The sequence below is a fragment of the Micropterus dolomieu genome, unplaced genomic scaffold (genome assembly GCF_021292245.1).
Source record: "Micropterus dolomieu isolate WLL.071019.BEF.003 ecotype Adirondacks unplaced genomic scaffold, ASM2129224v1 contig_2307, whole genome shotgun sequence".
NCBI lineage: Eukaryota > Metazoa > Chordata > Actinopteri > Centrarchiformes > Centrarchidae > Micropterus > Micropterus dolomieu.
Window position 1 is genome coordinate 856 of NW_025731297.1, and position 15,868 is coordinate 16,723.

General features: G+C 38.8%; 1 protein-coding gene across 2 annotated transcripts; it reads right to left on the reverse strand.

Moving 5' to 3' along the window:
* Positions 1 to 214: 214 nt before the first annotated feature.
* Positions 215 to 15,839, reverse strand: LOC123964418 (nectin-1-like). Of its 2 annotated transcripts, none has more exons than XM_046041406.1 (8): positions 15,125 to 15,839; positions 12,685 to 13,026; positions 12,229 to 12,531; positions 9,649 to 9,742; positions 5,699 to 5,856; positions 4,725 to 4,809; positions 4,474 to 4,591; positions 215 to 3,265 (listed from the first exon to the last, which is right to left on the reverse strand). In XM_046041406.1, the coding sequence occupies exons 1-8, from the start codon at positions 15,204 to 15,206 to the stop codon at positions 3,254 to 3,256; spliced, it is 1,194 nt and encodes a 397-aa protein (XP_045897362.1). In that variant the 5' UTR covers positions 15,207 to 15,839; the 3' UTR covers positions 215 to 3,253. The 2 variants fall into 2 exon arrangements, with proteins under 2 accessions (XP_045897362.1, XP_045897361.1); XM_046041405.1 differs by having other exon boundaries at positions 4,725 to 4,812; positions 15,125 to 15,303.
* Between the last annotated feature and the right edge of the window lie 29 nt (positions 15,840 to 15,868).

The window sequence follows — 15,868 nt, forward strand, 5'->3', positions numbered from 1 at the left end:
AGGGTGGTATTTCCTGACATCTAGATGTGAATACCATAAAATGAAAGCTGGAATTCTGAACTCTTGTCTCATACTCATCTTTTGATCTTAAACCCAAATGTCTTCAGTGAACAACAAAAACAAAGGAATTTGCCTTACCGTTCCAATACTTTTGGAGGGGACTGTATATGTGCGGTAGGATTTAAAATTTTGACCAGAAGAAGTGCTATGGTGCTGTGTTTTGATACATTTTATTAGAAAAATTGGGAAAAGGGATTTCATATCTACTACCTGCTTTAGTTTTATGGGTACAGTTGTGAGTATAACAGTTACAACTGAAACATAGGAGTATGATGAAGCGAACCTGAGAGACTGAGTTTGTTGCTTTTAAGTTTGACTTAACTGTCTTTAAATCCGATTATTTCAGGAGTATCAGTAATTTACTTGTTACCAATAACCTGAAGTGGAAGGGAGAGCACTATACAAAGATTTGTGGTTTACAGTTGCAAACACACATCTATATACAAATGTAATTAAGGCTATGAAAGATTAATTTGACTAAATCGGACTAAAACTGGACTTTTAAACTCAGGACTAAGATTAAATCTAAAAACAGATCTTGGAAAATTGGATTAATTTGTCCACCACTTGGTGGTTGGATTGCCATGAAATTTTGTACACACATTCCTGGTCCCCAGGGGATGAACGCCAGTGTCTCTAGTGATCCTTGGATTTTCCTCTAGCTCCCACATTTCTAGTTTTGTGTGGAATGTCTCAACAACTATTCATAGTTCTCACGTGATGTCACATTCCAAGAAAAACACTCCCTTGGAGGGCAAAAAGACGTTATTTTCCGCTGTCTGCCAGTCAGGAAGCAAGTGATACACTGTTACGTTGAGTTTGTTACTTTTTGCGATTTGATTTTTAAAATTTGACTGCTTTTGCCACGTCTCTACGGAGGAGTTGCGGTGTGAGCCGCTATGTTGGTCTGTTGTTTTGCCCTCCAGATCACCGCACATGTCACGTGACTGAAAACAACGAATTAGATGGATTGCAATAAAAATCATTCAAGGTCCCCATAGGATGAGTCCTAATAACTTTTCATTTTTTGCAGCCATCAAGTCTCGAGTTTCAACAGTGCAGTGAAATATAATTACATCTGCTGCAAGGATCAACATATATTTTGGTGTATTCATTTACATTCCCCAGATGATGTATCTTACTAACATTAAAGAGGTCAAATTATGTTCTTTTTCAGGTTCATAAATATATTTAGGGGCTGTTCCAGAATAAGTTTACGTGGTTTCATTTTCAAAAAACACCATATTTACATAGTAGCTAGGTAAGGACTACTAGCCAATCAGAAGCAGCGTTGATTCCATTTTTTTTTAAAATATTTTGTACAGCGTAAATAACACATACACTTGTACTGTGCATGTCGCCGTATTTACAACTTCCAGTCTGTTTTCCGCTGCCACAGCCTCTTTAAACTCCCGCGTTACTTTCAGCAACAGTCCCAGCTCGTTATTGGTCCATGCAAAAAAAATAAATAAATAAAAATCTGGTTTGGTTCTTTGTCTGCAATCCTTTATTCTTTCGCCAAATCTTCTGTAACTACAGAATACATCATCTGTTTCACGTTTACACCGGTGCGCATGCCCAGTGTACGTGAACAGCCACTAGATGTGTGTTTTCAGTTGGTATAGTATAGACAGAGATCAACTCTGATACGCAGCTAAAACACTGGTGTGGACGGAGATCATATTCGCATTAAAACTCTGTTTTTAAACAAAATCGGAGTAGTGTGGATGGTGTTCTGTATCTAATCTAAGAATGAGTAACCATAAGCAACTTTTTACATTAGAGTAAACTTTTTCTGAAGTTTTTGTAACATAGAACTTCATTTTTGACCTTAATTTCACAAACTTCATCAAATCCTATTTTAGCTCATTTTAGAGTTCAGTCTGTCTTCAGCAGTTTACCCATTACTGAAGAGCTCAAAACACTGATGTTGGAGAAATAAAAGCCTTTGCACTTTACTGATATGTTATTTCAAGACATAACAACTAAAACAAGAAACCACATGTGACAAGTGATTAAGCACATTCACTGCTGTGGAAAGAATTTCTTTTTTGACTTCTGACTTTAAGTTTTAGGCATTTCAGGCTTAATATGATAGGATGCCGAAGATAGCAGCAGGAGAATTGAGCAAAGAGATTGTGCACAGTATTCAGCACAGTGAAATAAACTTGAATAAATAAAGACATAAGAAGAAGTGCAGTTGACATTTAAGTTGGGGGCATCTGTTGTAGCCTCTCAACTGCGACATCATTATCATCGTTGTGAAATTTTGCATGGTACTTTCTTTCTGTTTCAGCTATTTTGATTTTGTTTTCTGTATTTGCAGAAACGTGACATTGTATTGCCGAATATGTTTCTTAATTTATACGTTTTGTCTATTGGCATGTGTTCTTTTTTAGGTGCACTGTGATGAGCCTCCGCCACCACAAGCTTCTCAAGTTTTCATTCCATACTCTCAAGTTTTCCAGTCAAACTCTCATGAATCATTTCTTGGCCACCAGTTTGTTGACATCCACTTAGGTAATCAAGTTACAGTCAGTTTTCTGCAGTAATCTGATAAGGTCATGATAAGTTTAAAGTCTAAATAAAAGGGAAACAATTTGAAAAATTCTGACACATTGTAAGGAAGTCCAAATTCTCTGATAACACACAAAACATAAGGCAGCATTTTGCATCACTTATACACTTATGAGGTTAAGAAACATGGGGAAGGGAAGAAACTTAATTACTAACCTGTTGCTTGTATATGCTGATTGGAACTACATTACTACAGCACAAAACGTGTTGACTGACCGGTTTTCTCAGACGAACCTGTTCTTTTGTGTCCATGTAAAATGCTACATAATCATCTGCTATTGTTAGCAGTTAATGCTGTTGTTGTGAATACATGTGCAGAACTATATTATCATGACAGTTAGAGCCTATGCTGATAAAGCCCAGTAGGCAGGTAAAAGCCACACAATAACAGTTAGCTGTGGCAGTCAGTTAAACAAACTTTCCCTTTGAATACAAATTCTTTTCTGCCTCTGTTGGTGCTTGAAAGCTCCTCATATAGTTTGCACTCTTCATTCCTGGTCTGTTGGATATTTGGTATATAACTGCACTGCTGCATCTTTTCACTAACCAGTCATGTTAGGGGCCGAGTCTGTAAACTGCCTGCAGTCCAACTACGATCTTGTTGCTTCCACAGCTGTCAAACAGGTTCCTAAGGCAGACAATATAAAACATTTTATTTATTTTGGAACGAACATTTAAGACACTAAACATAAGTAAACAAACATTGTAGGAAACTAGATCTACCGCTCCCCGTGGTTGTATGCCTCCAGCAAGCAGATAAACTGTTGTTTACATCCGTCCAGACTACATATATTATTATATGTAGTGAATACTTGGAAGGAACTGAATAAAAGGTATAAAGTGTTTTTTGGCTAGATAAAAGTTGTCACTAAATTGATGGTGGATATGTTTGATTTCAGTGAATATACATTGCTGAACTGATTAATGAAGAATTATCAAAGATGTATTGGCTACACAGGTACACATGTACCTGATAACTATGTAAAGATGGATTCTTATGTGAGTACAGCACAAAACACAAAATGTGCTGCTTTTGTTTTCTTCTGCCATTTTTAGATGCAGAGCCTCTCTATGAGCTGCAGGTGAAACTCATTCACAGGATCATCATTACAAAGTGAAAGACTGAATGGACGACATGGAGGAAAGCCTGTACTGTGCTAGTTATTGTATTGTGTCAACATGTGAAATCTGAGATTGCCCACTTCATTCTTAAATTGTGGTTAAAAACTTAACACGAGGTCACAATGACCTCAAAAGTGTAACCTGACCAACTGTGAAATATGGTCACAATCTCCCCTTCTGTTCCTGAGTTATGGTGTTGAATAATGGCCAAAAAGTGTTTTTTCCCCCACGACATTATGATGTCACAGTGAAGTTAACCTTTGACCTTTTGGGTTAAAAAAAATTTGGCTCCATTCTTGAGCCAAGGATGGATCTGTTTAGCATAGGACCTCCTTCAGCACAGTAGATGGCCCTGCCCATTAAACATGTACACTGAACATCCTGCTCTATGTTTATGTAGTGCATTACTTGTGGCTAAAGCTACAGTAACCACTAGAGCTTATGCTTACTGATCTTTACACATCTGTGTGATATAAATTAATGATCTTAGTTGAATTGTCCAGTTGTTTCCAGAAAAACACATTAGGTGTACTACTACACTGTATGTTGTACTACTACATAACTAAAGCGCAAAATACAGTATATAACTGCTAACATAGTTATTGTGCTTTATATTAAGTCACTGATGGAAACATTTGAGGGTCACAGTTTTAACTTTGAGGAAAATAAGAAATAGCCACTACGGGCTGTAACAAATAAAATATTATACATTACCTCTTCCTCTGCATGTGTTCTCACTTCTGCTAGTGCTGCGGCTTCCACTCCTCCTGCTCCTTCTCTCGCTGAAGTGACAGGTGACTCTGTTGTTGGGACACGTTGCCCCCTCTCTCTCCTGGATAATGGACCACCAATTAATATACATCAAAATATTTACATAGTACATACAGTATATGCTTATATATTTAGCAGTTGTATATTCCACTTAAGTGTATGCAGTACAAGTGTACTTGACACCTTGAAAATACCTGGATTTATAGAAATACAACACTGCAGCAGCAGCTACAATCAGGATAAGTACAAGAACAAATAAGGTCCAACAAGTAGGGCAGGCTGCTGTAGAGACAAAAGAAAGGAGGATACAGTTAAAGGAAACACTGATACAGTATATTACAGACATTTTGCTTTCCATTAACAAATGTGTAATAATTAAAATTACATTTCTTTGGGGTGTTTTTTTCACTTAACTACAGCTTTTCAGTTTTAATGTCATTAGTTATACATTTCCTGCTCTGTCATGCTGTGAAAAACATGTAATTTAATTTTCTTTCTGAAAGCAGGTTCTCTGCGTTTGTGTTTTCCTTCTTTTGTCTATACTGTAAAATGTTGTGCCAACATGCACAGGTGTTTCTTGTATTTCATGTTTAATGCATTTAGGTTTATATTACGCACATTACTTTAAGTTGACTAACGTTACAGTCAAACACCATGCAGCTAACACTGGCTAAAGGTTTTTTTTTACTGACAAGCCTTCTTCTCCTGGTAGGTCCTGTGTCAGAAAAAAGCAACTGCTACATGAAATTCCCATGATCAGGATACAGAACATTTCACAAGACAGGAAATTCTTGAACTTTTATGTAGTTGTACAAATTAGATTCACTCTTTCCACTTCCAAGGGAATAAATAACTATCAATTGTGTTTTGACTCTGAACAGCTTTTCCATTCACTTGGACATGACTGGGATACATCCACAATGAAGAGTTGAGGAGGAGACCTGATCAAATACATACAGTGATTCTACTCCAAATCTAGATTTCCGTACTTTTCATCATGTCCATAGGTATAACTTACAGAAATTCATTCTTTTTCTTTATTTTAAATTAAGAGACACCAAAAGTGAATAAAGAGTCACGCATCATCCACAACAGACTCAAACACACAGAGCAGGAAAAAAAATGCAAAAAATACCAACGCATTTGAACGCCCCACCCCCACCCTCACCTGAAGGCACATCAGATACATAGAGGTAACCATGTCTTCTTCCATAAGGGTTAGATGTTTCACACTGGTAGAGGCCATTCACCTCAGAGCTCACGCTCAGAAACTGTAGAGTTGCACCCACAACTCTGACAGCAGATGGAAGCAGTGACTGGTCAGATCTGAAACACACAAAAGGTTCAGCGTGCAATGTACAGCAAATTACAGACTTACAGCAATAGGACAGAAAAATGATGCAAACGGTAGAGTTGTACCAAAAGTTATATGAATTTCAAGTATTAGTTCTTAATTCGTATTAAAGGATAGGTTTGCTGGTTTTCCTGCCTCAGACCTCATCAAAATGTTGCTTCCCTTAAAAGGTGACAAAATGCACCTACCAGCACCTCTAAAGCTCACTTATTAGCACGTTAAATCTCGATTGTTTAATCCACATAATAACTGAAGTGTAACAATGATGATTTGCTCTTTAACAGGGAGTTATGTGCTGGACTATTTCTTGGTTTTGAGCAGAGTCAATCTAACTGTTTCTCTGTCTCCTGTCTTTAAACTAAGTTAACTGGCTGCTGGCTGTAGCTTCGTATTTAACAGACAGATTCGGAGGCAGTATCGGTCTTCTCTTATTTCACAAAACAATTTCAGCAATTGAGATTTTGTTTTCCAACCTTAAAAGTAGCAGTAGTAGTAGGTTTCAGTGCAAAGAACCGACAGAAGCTGCAGCAGAAACCAAAATCCAACCAGCAAAACACGAGTGATGTGTCGGTCGTGAATGAGTCAAGTCTATGAGCCGACTCAGTTAAGTGAATAATGGGAGTCGGCTTTTGCGCCATTATCTGTCTTTGTTTCTCAGGAAATCACCACTGGGAGAGTAAATTGTTATTTTGGCCAGGATGTATCATTACTGAGGGAGTTATTTTTCCCATCAAAGTTACAATTTTACATATACACATTTTTTGCTTCTTTTGATAATTCAGTGTGTTGTCTTTAGTCTTTGTTGTTCCATTGTTTTATTACACATGTACACGTATACACATACATATATACACGTATACACACATATACATACATACACACACATTATATATATACACACTTATACACACACATTATATTACACACACACACACCCGTTCAAAAGTTTGGGGTCACCAAGACAATTTCATGTTTTCCATGAAAACTCACTTTTATTCATCAAATGAGTTGCAAAATTAATATAAAATATAGTGAAGACATTGAAAAATAGATCCAAAGAATCCTCCATTTTCAGCAATTACAGCTTTGCAGACCTTTGGCGTTCTAGCTGTCAATTTGTTGAGGTAATCTGAAGAAATTTCACCCTACGCTTCCTGAAGCACCTCCCACAAGTTGGATTGGCTTGATGGGCACTTCTTACGTACCATATGGTCAAGCTGCTCACACAACAGGTCAGTAGGGTTGAGATCTGGTGACTGCGCTGGCCACTCCATTACAGACAGAATACCAGCTGACTGCTTCTTCCCTAAATAGTTCTTGCATAGTTTAGAGGTGTGCTTCGGGTCATTGTCCTGTTGTAGGAGGAAATTGGCTCCAATGAAGTGCTGGCCACAGGGCATGGCATGGTGTTGCAAAATGGAGTGATAGCCTTCCTTATTCAAAATCCCTTTTACCTTGTACAAATCTCCCACTTTAACAGCACCAAAGCAGCCCCAGACCATCACATTACCTCCACCATGCTTGACAGATGGCATCAGCATTCCTCCAGCATCTGTTCACTTGTTCTACGTCTCACAAATGTTCTTCTGTGTGATCCAAACACCTCAAACTTAGATTCATCTGTCCATAACACTTTTTTCCCAAACTTCCTCTGTCCAACGTCTGTAATCTTTTGCCCATCTTAATCTTTTCCTTTTATTGGCCAGTCTCAGATATGGCTTTTTCTTTGCCATTCTGCCTAGAAAGCCAGCATCCCGGAGTCGCCTCTTCACTGTGGACGTTGGGACTGGCGTTTTGCAGGTACCATTTAATAAAGCTGCCCGTTGAGGACCGGTGAGGCGTCTATTTCTCAAACTAGAGACTCTAATGTACTTGTCCTCTTGCTTAGTTGTGCACCCGGGCCTACCACTTCTCTTTCTATTCTGGTTAGAGCCTGTTTGTGCTGTTCTCTGAAGGGAGTAGTACACACCGTTGTAGAAAATCTCCAGTGTCTTGGCAATTTCTTGCATGGAATATCCTTCATTTCTCAGAACAAGAACAGACTGTCAAGTTTCAGAAGAAATTTCTCTTTCTGGCCATTTTGAGAGTATAATCGAACCCACAAATGCTGATGCTCCAGATACTCAACTAGCAAAATAAGGCCAGTTTTATAGCTTCTCTAATCAGCACAACAGTTTTCAGCTGTGCTAACATAATTGCACAATGGTTTTGTAATCAACACAATTAGCTAACACAATATACCATTAGAACACAGGAGTGATGGTTGCTGGAAATGGGCCTCTGTACACCTATGTAGATATTCCATTAAAAATCAGCCGTTTCCAGCTAGAATAGTCATTTACAACAATGTCAAGACTGTATTTCTGATTAATTTAATGTTATCTTCATTGAAGAAAACAGTGCTTTCCTTTCAAAAATAAGTAATAATAATTTCTAAGTGACCCCAAACGGAAGTGGAAACAAAGTGTATAAAATATACTGGATTTGTTATGTCTGAGATTGATGATACCCCGCTCTATATTAAGATTAGGACTACTATATTATTTTTTTTCACATAGACATATGAACATATTTGTGTCATATTTAACTGATATCCTATGAAACTTTCATTGTTGTATTCGTAAAGTCACAATTTATTAGCACCAATAATAACAAAAAAATATATATATGATTATCAGTTGTCAAAATGTTCAAAAATAAAAAGAAGGTTGCAGTCCATGCTTCCTGTTTTGGTTGTATACATATCGTTGGTGTTAGTAACATCTGCACTGTAAGTGAATTAGTAAAACCTCATCAGAGGCAGGGTGACATTCTTTTATTGGTAGACCACATGGTGCATGTCTGACTACACTGTGAGCCTACCTTTTTTTTTTTTTAACACTACAGCACTATTGTCTCTTTGCAGACAAGGCTTTTGATGAAGAAATGATTGCATTAGTTATAAACTACTGAAAACATTTTATTAGAATTTTACACATTTTATTTGTAACGGACCTTATCCAATATTCAACATAAATGTCACCTTTGACTGTGTTAGCTTACAGCAACTTTTCATTTTCAGCCCCTGGGCAGGTCACAATTAAAAACATCCACACAGTGATAGAACAGCACTAAAGAAACTAAACAAGACACACAATGCAAAGTTACACACAGTAGTACATCTCACACACACCAGCAGTTGTATGTCAGACAAATTAAAAGCAAGGAATCAAAAGCAGAGTCAGTGGTTTCAGAGTTTAGTAGCTTTAGCAGTCGTTTTCAATTTGACTTTAAGGATACTGATGTTGTCTGGTAGGGCGTTCCACTTTGTTTAGTGTAGTTTTCACAGAGAAAGCTGAATGCCAAATACAGTGTGATGAAAGTTGTAAAGCGTGGACTGGATATTTACAAAAACCTGAACATGTACGTTCAGACATTCGCCCAAGTTGCCCAGCCAGCTAATGATTAAATACTGACTTCTTCTGGTTGATGACTGTCCAGTGGGCTGCTAATGGGCTAAGTTATCACACCAAGCTTAATAATTATGATTTTCAAAATTTCATCAGAGTAACATCAGATCACTTACGGTGGTTTATTGCAGCTACAACTATAATCCAAAATAAAATTTCAGAACATACAATTTAAATCATTCAGTTTAATTTGGCTAATGACCCAACTCTTAACCATAGTACAAAGCTTGTGAGGACGACAAACCAAACAACGCTTCAAGGTAAAAAGTTAATATAGGTTTAGTCTGGATTAGAATTTCATTTAAAATACTGTACCTGCTCCAGGTAATGTTTGCATTTGGGTTGGCTTCAGTCACACATTCAAACAAGCCTTTGGATCTTTCAATAATATTCACTTCGATGGGTGGAACTGCAAGAAACAGGTAAAGAATGAGCTGTAACTGAGAAAATAACAATTACATAATCATAGTGAACACCAACGTTTTGTCCACATCATCCCATTTGTCCCGAAACAGGGTTATCTTGCTTTCCAAGACACTTGTATTTAAGGACTTTTGGATTACAGAACTTGATTTGAAAAACTGCATCTCGACACTGCTCAGTATTGGACATTACTGAGGTTTTATTTGTTACTCCTGGTCTTGTTAAAACATGATAAACTCACAGATTTCTTAACCGTAATGCATTTGGATGCTTCTAAAAAACTATAGACTGTACATCCACAATCCATTCATTTAAAAAGGAAAAACTTTAAAAAGCATTCACTTCTCAAATATCACAATTCACACAGATCTTAACATTACAGCTGGCAAAAGCTGAACGTATTGACACACAGCAAGGTTACAATAGCTGACAGATAGTTGAAATAGTATCTGGGATTCTTTCACTTCAGACAATAATGTCATTGAATCAGCTTCATGTTAAGTCTCACAGAAAAGTTGGGTGGAACAATGGATGACTGGTGTATAGAGTGAGCTGCTGGGGGAGTTCCAGCACAAACAACAGTTCTGATCTACTTGTACATAATCAATCTACTTGTACATAATCAATCTATAGCACAAAACTAAGGCTCCATTCTGAAAATGGTGTGCTCCGTTGCTATGGTTTCAGGGATGAACATGTTTCCTCAAAACAGTGAGCAACAGGCTCAAAATGGTTAGCTCATACAAATCGTAACACAGCGTTGATGGTAAGAAGTGGAGTCCTTCTCCTGAAATGTTGTCATTCTGAAATGCAAGACAAATATTTGTCCACTGTAATTAGAAACCACAGTTTCCATATACCACTCACTCGATTGGAATGTTCTGCTATTGTGGAGGGCAGAGGAAGTGACTCTTAACACGGAGCATATTTTCTAGTATTAAACGCGTAGCCTTTTTAAACCAAATTCATCAGGCTCCAAAAAATCTTCAAAAAAGAAAGCAAAGAATGGCCTTCTCAGCTGGGTGTTCAAGGCACCACCATTTCTGTTATAAATAAATGTTTTGTTTGTTTTTGTTGGGCTGAACTCACTAATGTTCCCACGTCTCTCATCAGCCCTGCAGTCACGTGACCTTCTGCTCATTCACATCATCTGTTCTCACTGTGTCATTCGCTACACAACACTAGATCCTTTGTTACCTTACCGTTTGTCCTAGTTGCCATGTTCCTGTCTGACCTTGTGTTTTTGCTTTCAAGCTTCTGTCACCCAAATCCAGACTTTAACTTTATCCTGGACTTGCCTGTACAGGTAGGCACCTAAGCACTATTTTTGGTAACTGAACCATGAAAGTCATCCTGCTGCCTCCTCTGTCTGCATTTGGGTCGTTCCCATATTGCCAACTCTTCTGCACCCTATACCACACTCCCAGGCATGGTTTATCAACATTTATATAATTAAAGACTGTTGCAATTGTGATTTAGATTGCGTACTGGGCAAAAAGACAAAAAAGACAAAGAAGTAGTAGAAGAAACACAACATCTGGACTCAAGGATATAAAGTGGCTCCTAGCTCAACATGCCAAAAGACACAGAAAAACTAACAATCACGCCCCTGGAACAAAGTCTGCTACTGTGTATGAAAGGAATGTCTCCCCAGCTAGCAGCTAGAATTTGCCCTTGAGGAAACAAAGCCTGCTTGAGGAAACATGAAGCAACAGTAAGCGAACGAGACGAGGGGAGAGGGCATAAAAGCAGGGATAATTTCAAAACCTGTTGACAAAGGAAATCCACAACTACAGTTGTTAAGTAGCCTTAATAGCAGTCAAAAGCAAAGCAAGTCATGATTTTGCAATGTCAGAAGCACATCACATGTTATCAAGATCACATGCAAATCTATGGGGAAAGGCAGTCAGAGTTCACAGACTCCCCCACATCACACAAATCTCTGACCTGATGAAGACTCAGGTGAAATTAAAACCATTGGAAGAACATTTTCGAATTCTTCTCCCCACTCTCTTAACCTCCCTTAATTTTTTCTTTGAGGTTTCTAAGTAGGATTCTGTCTTACACAAACTAGGTGCCACCTGTTCATGAGATCAGATTACTGTAAAGACCACAGCAGCACAAAGTGGAACAGAATGAGATTGTATGCGTGTCACAGTGATAAATTTTGTGCATCAATCATCATCTCATATGCAACAACAAGGAAACCTGTGAAAGAGTCAATTTTTACTGTTGAGATGAGATGGTCTATAAAACCCTTTTTGCCTCACATCTGGAGGTAAAAAGGTGTCCATCAGAGCAATACTGATCAAAATGAGAATCCCAACTTCAAATCTTTTCAGTTCTCTCTCTCCTAGGTCTCTAGTGGATTCACTATGATATGCTAGACAACCATCACTCTCCTGATGACAGTCATTCTTTAAGGCCTTACCTGCAAAAAGGGAGGAACTGATGAAGAACTTGTATACTCACAGTAGACCTGTATTGTGAAAGGCAGGATTTCCTCTTTGGGCAGGGCTGAGCTGCTGACGACACACTGGACAACATGTTGATTGAGTTCTCTGGTAGGTACTCCAAACAGTGAGCTGACCGTGGTCGTCGTATCGTTGGCATGCTTGGTGGAGTTGGTTCTGACCCTCACTTTTTCTACCAGAGTGCCAGTGACCCACTTCACCTCTGCAGGAGGCTTGGAAGCAGCAGCCGTACAGGTAACGAGGGAAACTCGTTCATTACCCAAAGTAGGGAGATCATCAGTCAGGTTTATGACTGGAGGCACTAGGAGAGTTACAGCACACACAAAACGTCAACATGCAAGCAAAAGGGTAAAACTGTAAATCAATCTCTCCACCACTTTCTCTCTTTCTTTCTCTCTCTCTCTCTCTCTCACACACACACACTCCAAAGCGTTTTAAATACAAGCCATTATACCAAGCAAGGTCAGAGATATTTCCGTTTTGTGATTTCCGCTGGGGAACAAAGTGAAGATGCACGTGTAGGTTCCTTCATCGATCAATGTGACCCTCGATAACTGGAGAGATCCGTTGTTGTTTTTAACGTCCCCAATAAATTTAAATCGATCATCCTGTCCATTGACAAACTGTGGTCCATTTGAATACACGATTGTGAAGAAATTGTCATTCTGAGGTTTTCCTCTGGTCTTCCTCTGCCATGAAATCTGCGTGAGAGGCTCCGTGGTGTCAATGAGAGTGCACGGTAAGATTGCAGTCCCACCTTGCACCACGGTCGCGCTTCCTCCAATCACCTGCAGAGCTGTAAAGTGCATAAAATCTAATCAGCTTTTCAGATCACAACTCAGAAAGCACAAACACATTAATAAACACACGTGGATGGAAGCATTCATGCTGGGCCTGGGCAGAGGATCTGGAAGCTGGTGTCCTCCTTGCAGAAACACAACAACTACATCTTTTTCTCTCCGCCCACACAAGGCCCGTCTTTAACTCACTGAAATAATGGATTATTAATGGATCATTTTAAGATGCTGGCTTGGTATTTAGTAAAGATGGGAAAAATTACCATGATCCTGCTAAGTCATGAAACAAGGGTCTTCTGCATAATTTTGAGGGGAAACACATCAGTGATCTCCTGTTGGTTATATTACAACACTTAAGTTTTGAGGTGAGGGGAAAGTGATAGATCATTTGACTGGCTGCCACATGGCCACTGCCTTTAATATTAGATAATTAACATGAAAGAAATAAATGAAATGTTGCTGTTACTCTTTGCTTTTGCATTAGGCTACCGTATATTGTCTGCTACGCAGCAGACGGAAATTACAAACATAAATTTAACTTTACAACCTATATGTGTGTAATTGAGACAAACAAATCTACCTTATAGTCATTTAAGGGTGGCTGACTAAAAAGGTGCGTCTCAGAGACGTTTTTCTCATTTACCCAGTGTAATAATACAAGTCAGCATAGGTTTGCATTGACATTGAAGCTATTGAACTCAAATCTAATATGAATTAGTTTTATAATTACTATATTACTACAATTCGGCACTGGTTGACAGACCCTGGGTCATGTAACAAGGAAGCTATTGAGAAAAAAAGACTGATTTTACCATAAAAATAATATATAAAATAGAGGAAGCACTCAAACCTAATATGAAGATGTCTCATTTGTGCAATACATTACTACAATTCAGGATAGGTTTGGAGTCTCTGTGTCAAAGTGACTACTGAAAAAAGTGCTTATTTATCCATAACATTTATAATTTCTTGAAGGTCATAAGCCCTCGGAGATGAGTTAACCGGCTTTATACTGCTAACACAGGGTAAATGCCGAATATCCAACTTAAAAGGAAGATCTCCGCGGCCCATTACGTTACACTGAAATACCAAAAACATAAAAAAACAAACTAAGTGTTGTGGGAATAACCAACAGGAGACTACTGATGTGTGATGTGATTTGGGTGACAGAAGTAAAGTGAAGTTAACTTACAGAACAGGCCTAACGTTACTTTTAACATCATCCCCCAACTAAAATCGGCGTTGCACCTTTTAGACTGACGTTAACGTAACATTACATACACCAGCGCACTCGTCTCGTCGCTCGCATTTAGTGATGCCAAGTTCGAGTCTTTTGACTGACTCGTTCATTCAAATCTCGTTCATTAAAATAAACTAATCTTTTTTTGACTCATTTCGTTCATTTGAACTAGGCTGGTTATTGCGGCACTGCAGCCCTCTAGTGGCTGTGAACACAGGAAATCTCGCGAGACTTCAGAATAAGCATGTCGAACGATACGCAGGAAGAAATTGCGACGTTGAACAAACATTCGTGCTGTTGCCACAAATCTACAAGCTGATCCTCCATCTCTGCTGTCCACATTAATTTCACCTTGTGCTCCGCCATGACTGTGTTTCTTATGCTTCCGTCTTCAATCATCTCGCTTTATGATTGGATATTGTTTCGTTTCACGTGATAATCTCCAGAACGTGCGCGCGTTTGTCCTCGGGGATCCCCCCCCCGACACACATCAGGATTCGCGATCGGGGCGCCTCCGACGTTCCTCCGATCAGGTTCGGACACTCTTAACACACCTCACACCAAGGGAGAATCTGATAAAATAATCTGTAGAACCATCAAGATAATCGGAACATAGCCAGGATTGTCGGAAGCGGGGATGTCGGCCCAAAATCTTTCAATCCAAACGAAAACAAACAAAAAAATGGTGGTTTTCTCGTTTATTGGTTCAAATGAAAAAACAAACTATCAAAACGTACAGGGACCCTACAGATACCCGATCCATTAGTATAACGTTACTACCACGAGCATCTTTTGTTACTATCAAACTAATGATACACGTGCTAAGTTAAGTACATAAAAGTATTTCGCCTACAAACCTTGTACAACTGTGCTCAGGGTCAACGTCGACACCAGTAACGTTATAACCATAACGTTAGTGGTGCTCCTGAAGAAGCACATTATCCATTTAATATAGCATATCTTTAAAGTCCTTTGTTTAACTAACGTTACGGCCTTTCTCTGGTTTTTGCATTCTTCTTCTTCTTCCTCTTCTTCTTCTTCTACTGGCTTTCCGGCAGACTAGATGCCTTACGGCATATTGCTGCCACCCACAGTTCAGTCTCGGTATCGCTTTATAGCACCTTCATTCTCAGAGGGCTAATCCTGTTGCAGATATAAAATCCATGACTGCTTCCACTATCCTTGATTGGTTCTCATGAGGATTCAAAATATCTCTCAATGTCACTGCTTGTAATCCATCTCCTGATACCTCAGAATAAAGTTGTTCTCTTTGCCTTTTATACTGTTGACATTCCATAAACACATGATTAACAGTCTGTTGTTGATTGCAGGTTCTACAGAGCCCATCCTCATGTTTGCCTATCTTCGCTAGATCCCATGCAAATCCACAGTGTCCCAGCCTTAGTCTTGTCATAATTACAGCTTGTCTTCTGGATTTACCCAAGTAACTCTGCTCTGTCTTTACTTTGTTTTGTATTGCATAATAATGCCGGCCCTTTGTTTCCTTTTCCCACTGCCTCTGCCATACTACTATAGTGTTTTCCTTAATGACAGATCTACATTCAGTGACCCCAATACAAACTGCTAAATCAATATCTCTT

Coding starts and splice junctions, on each gene's coding strand:
- LOC123964418 (XM_046041405.1), bottom strand. CDS start 15,206: ATGTGCTTCTTCAGGAGCACCACTAACGTTATGGTTATAACGTTACTG. Junction 13,027..15,124: donor CCTGAGCACAGTTGTACAAG/GTTTGTAGGCGA, acceptor TGCACTTTACAG/CTCTGCAGGTGATTGGAGGA. Junction 5,857..9,648: donor GCAAACATTACCTGGAGCAG/GTACAGTATTTT, acceptor TGTGTGTTTCAG/ATCTGACCAGTCACTGCTTC.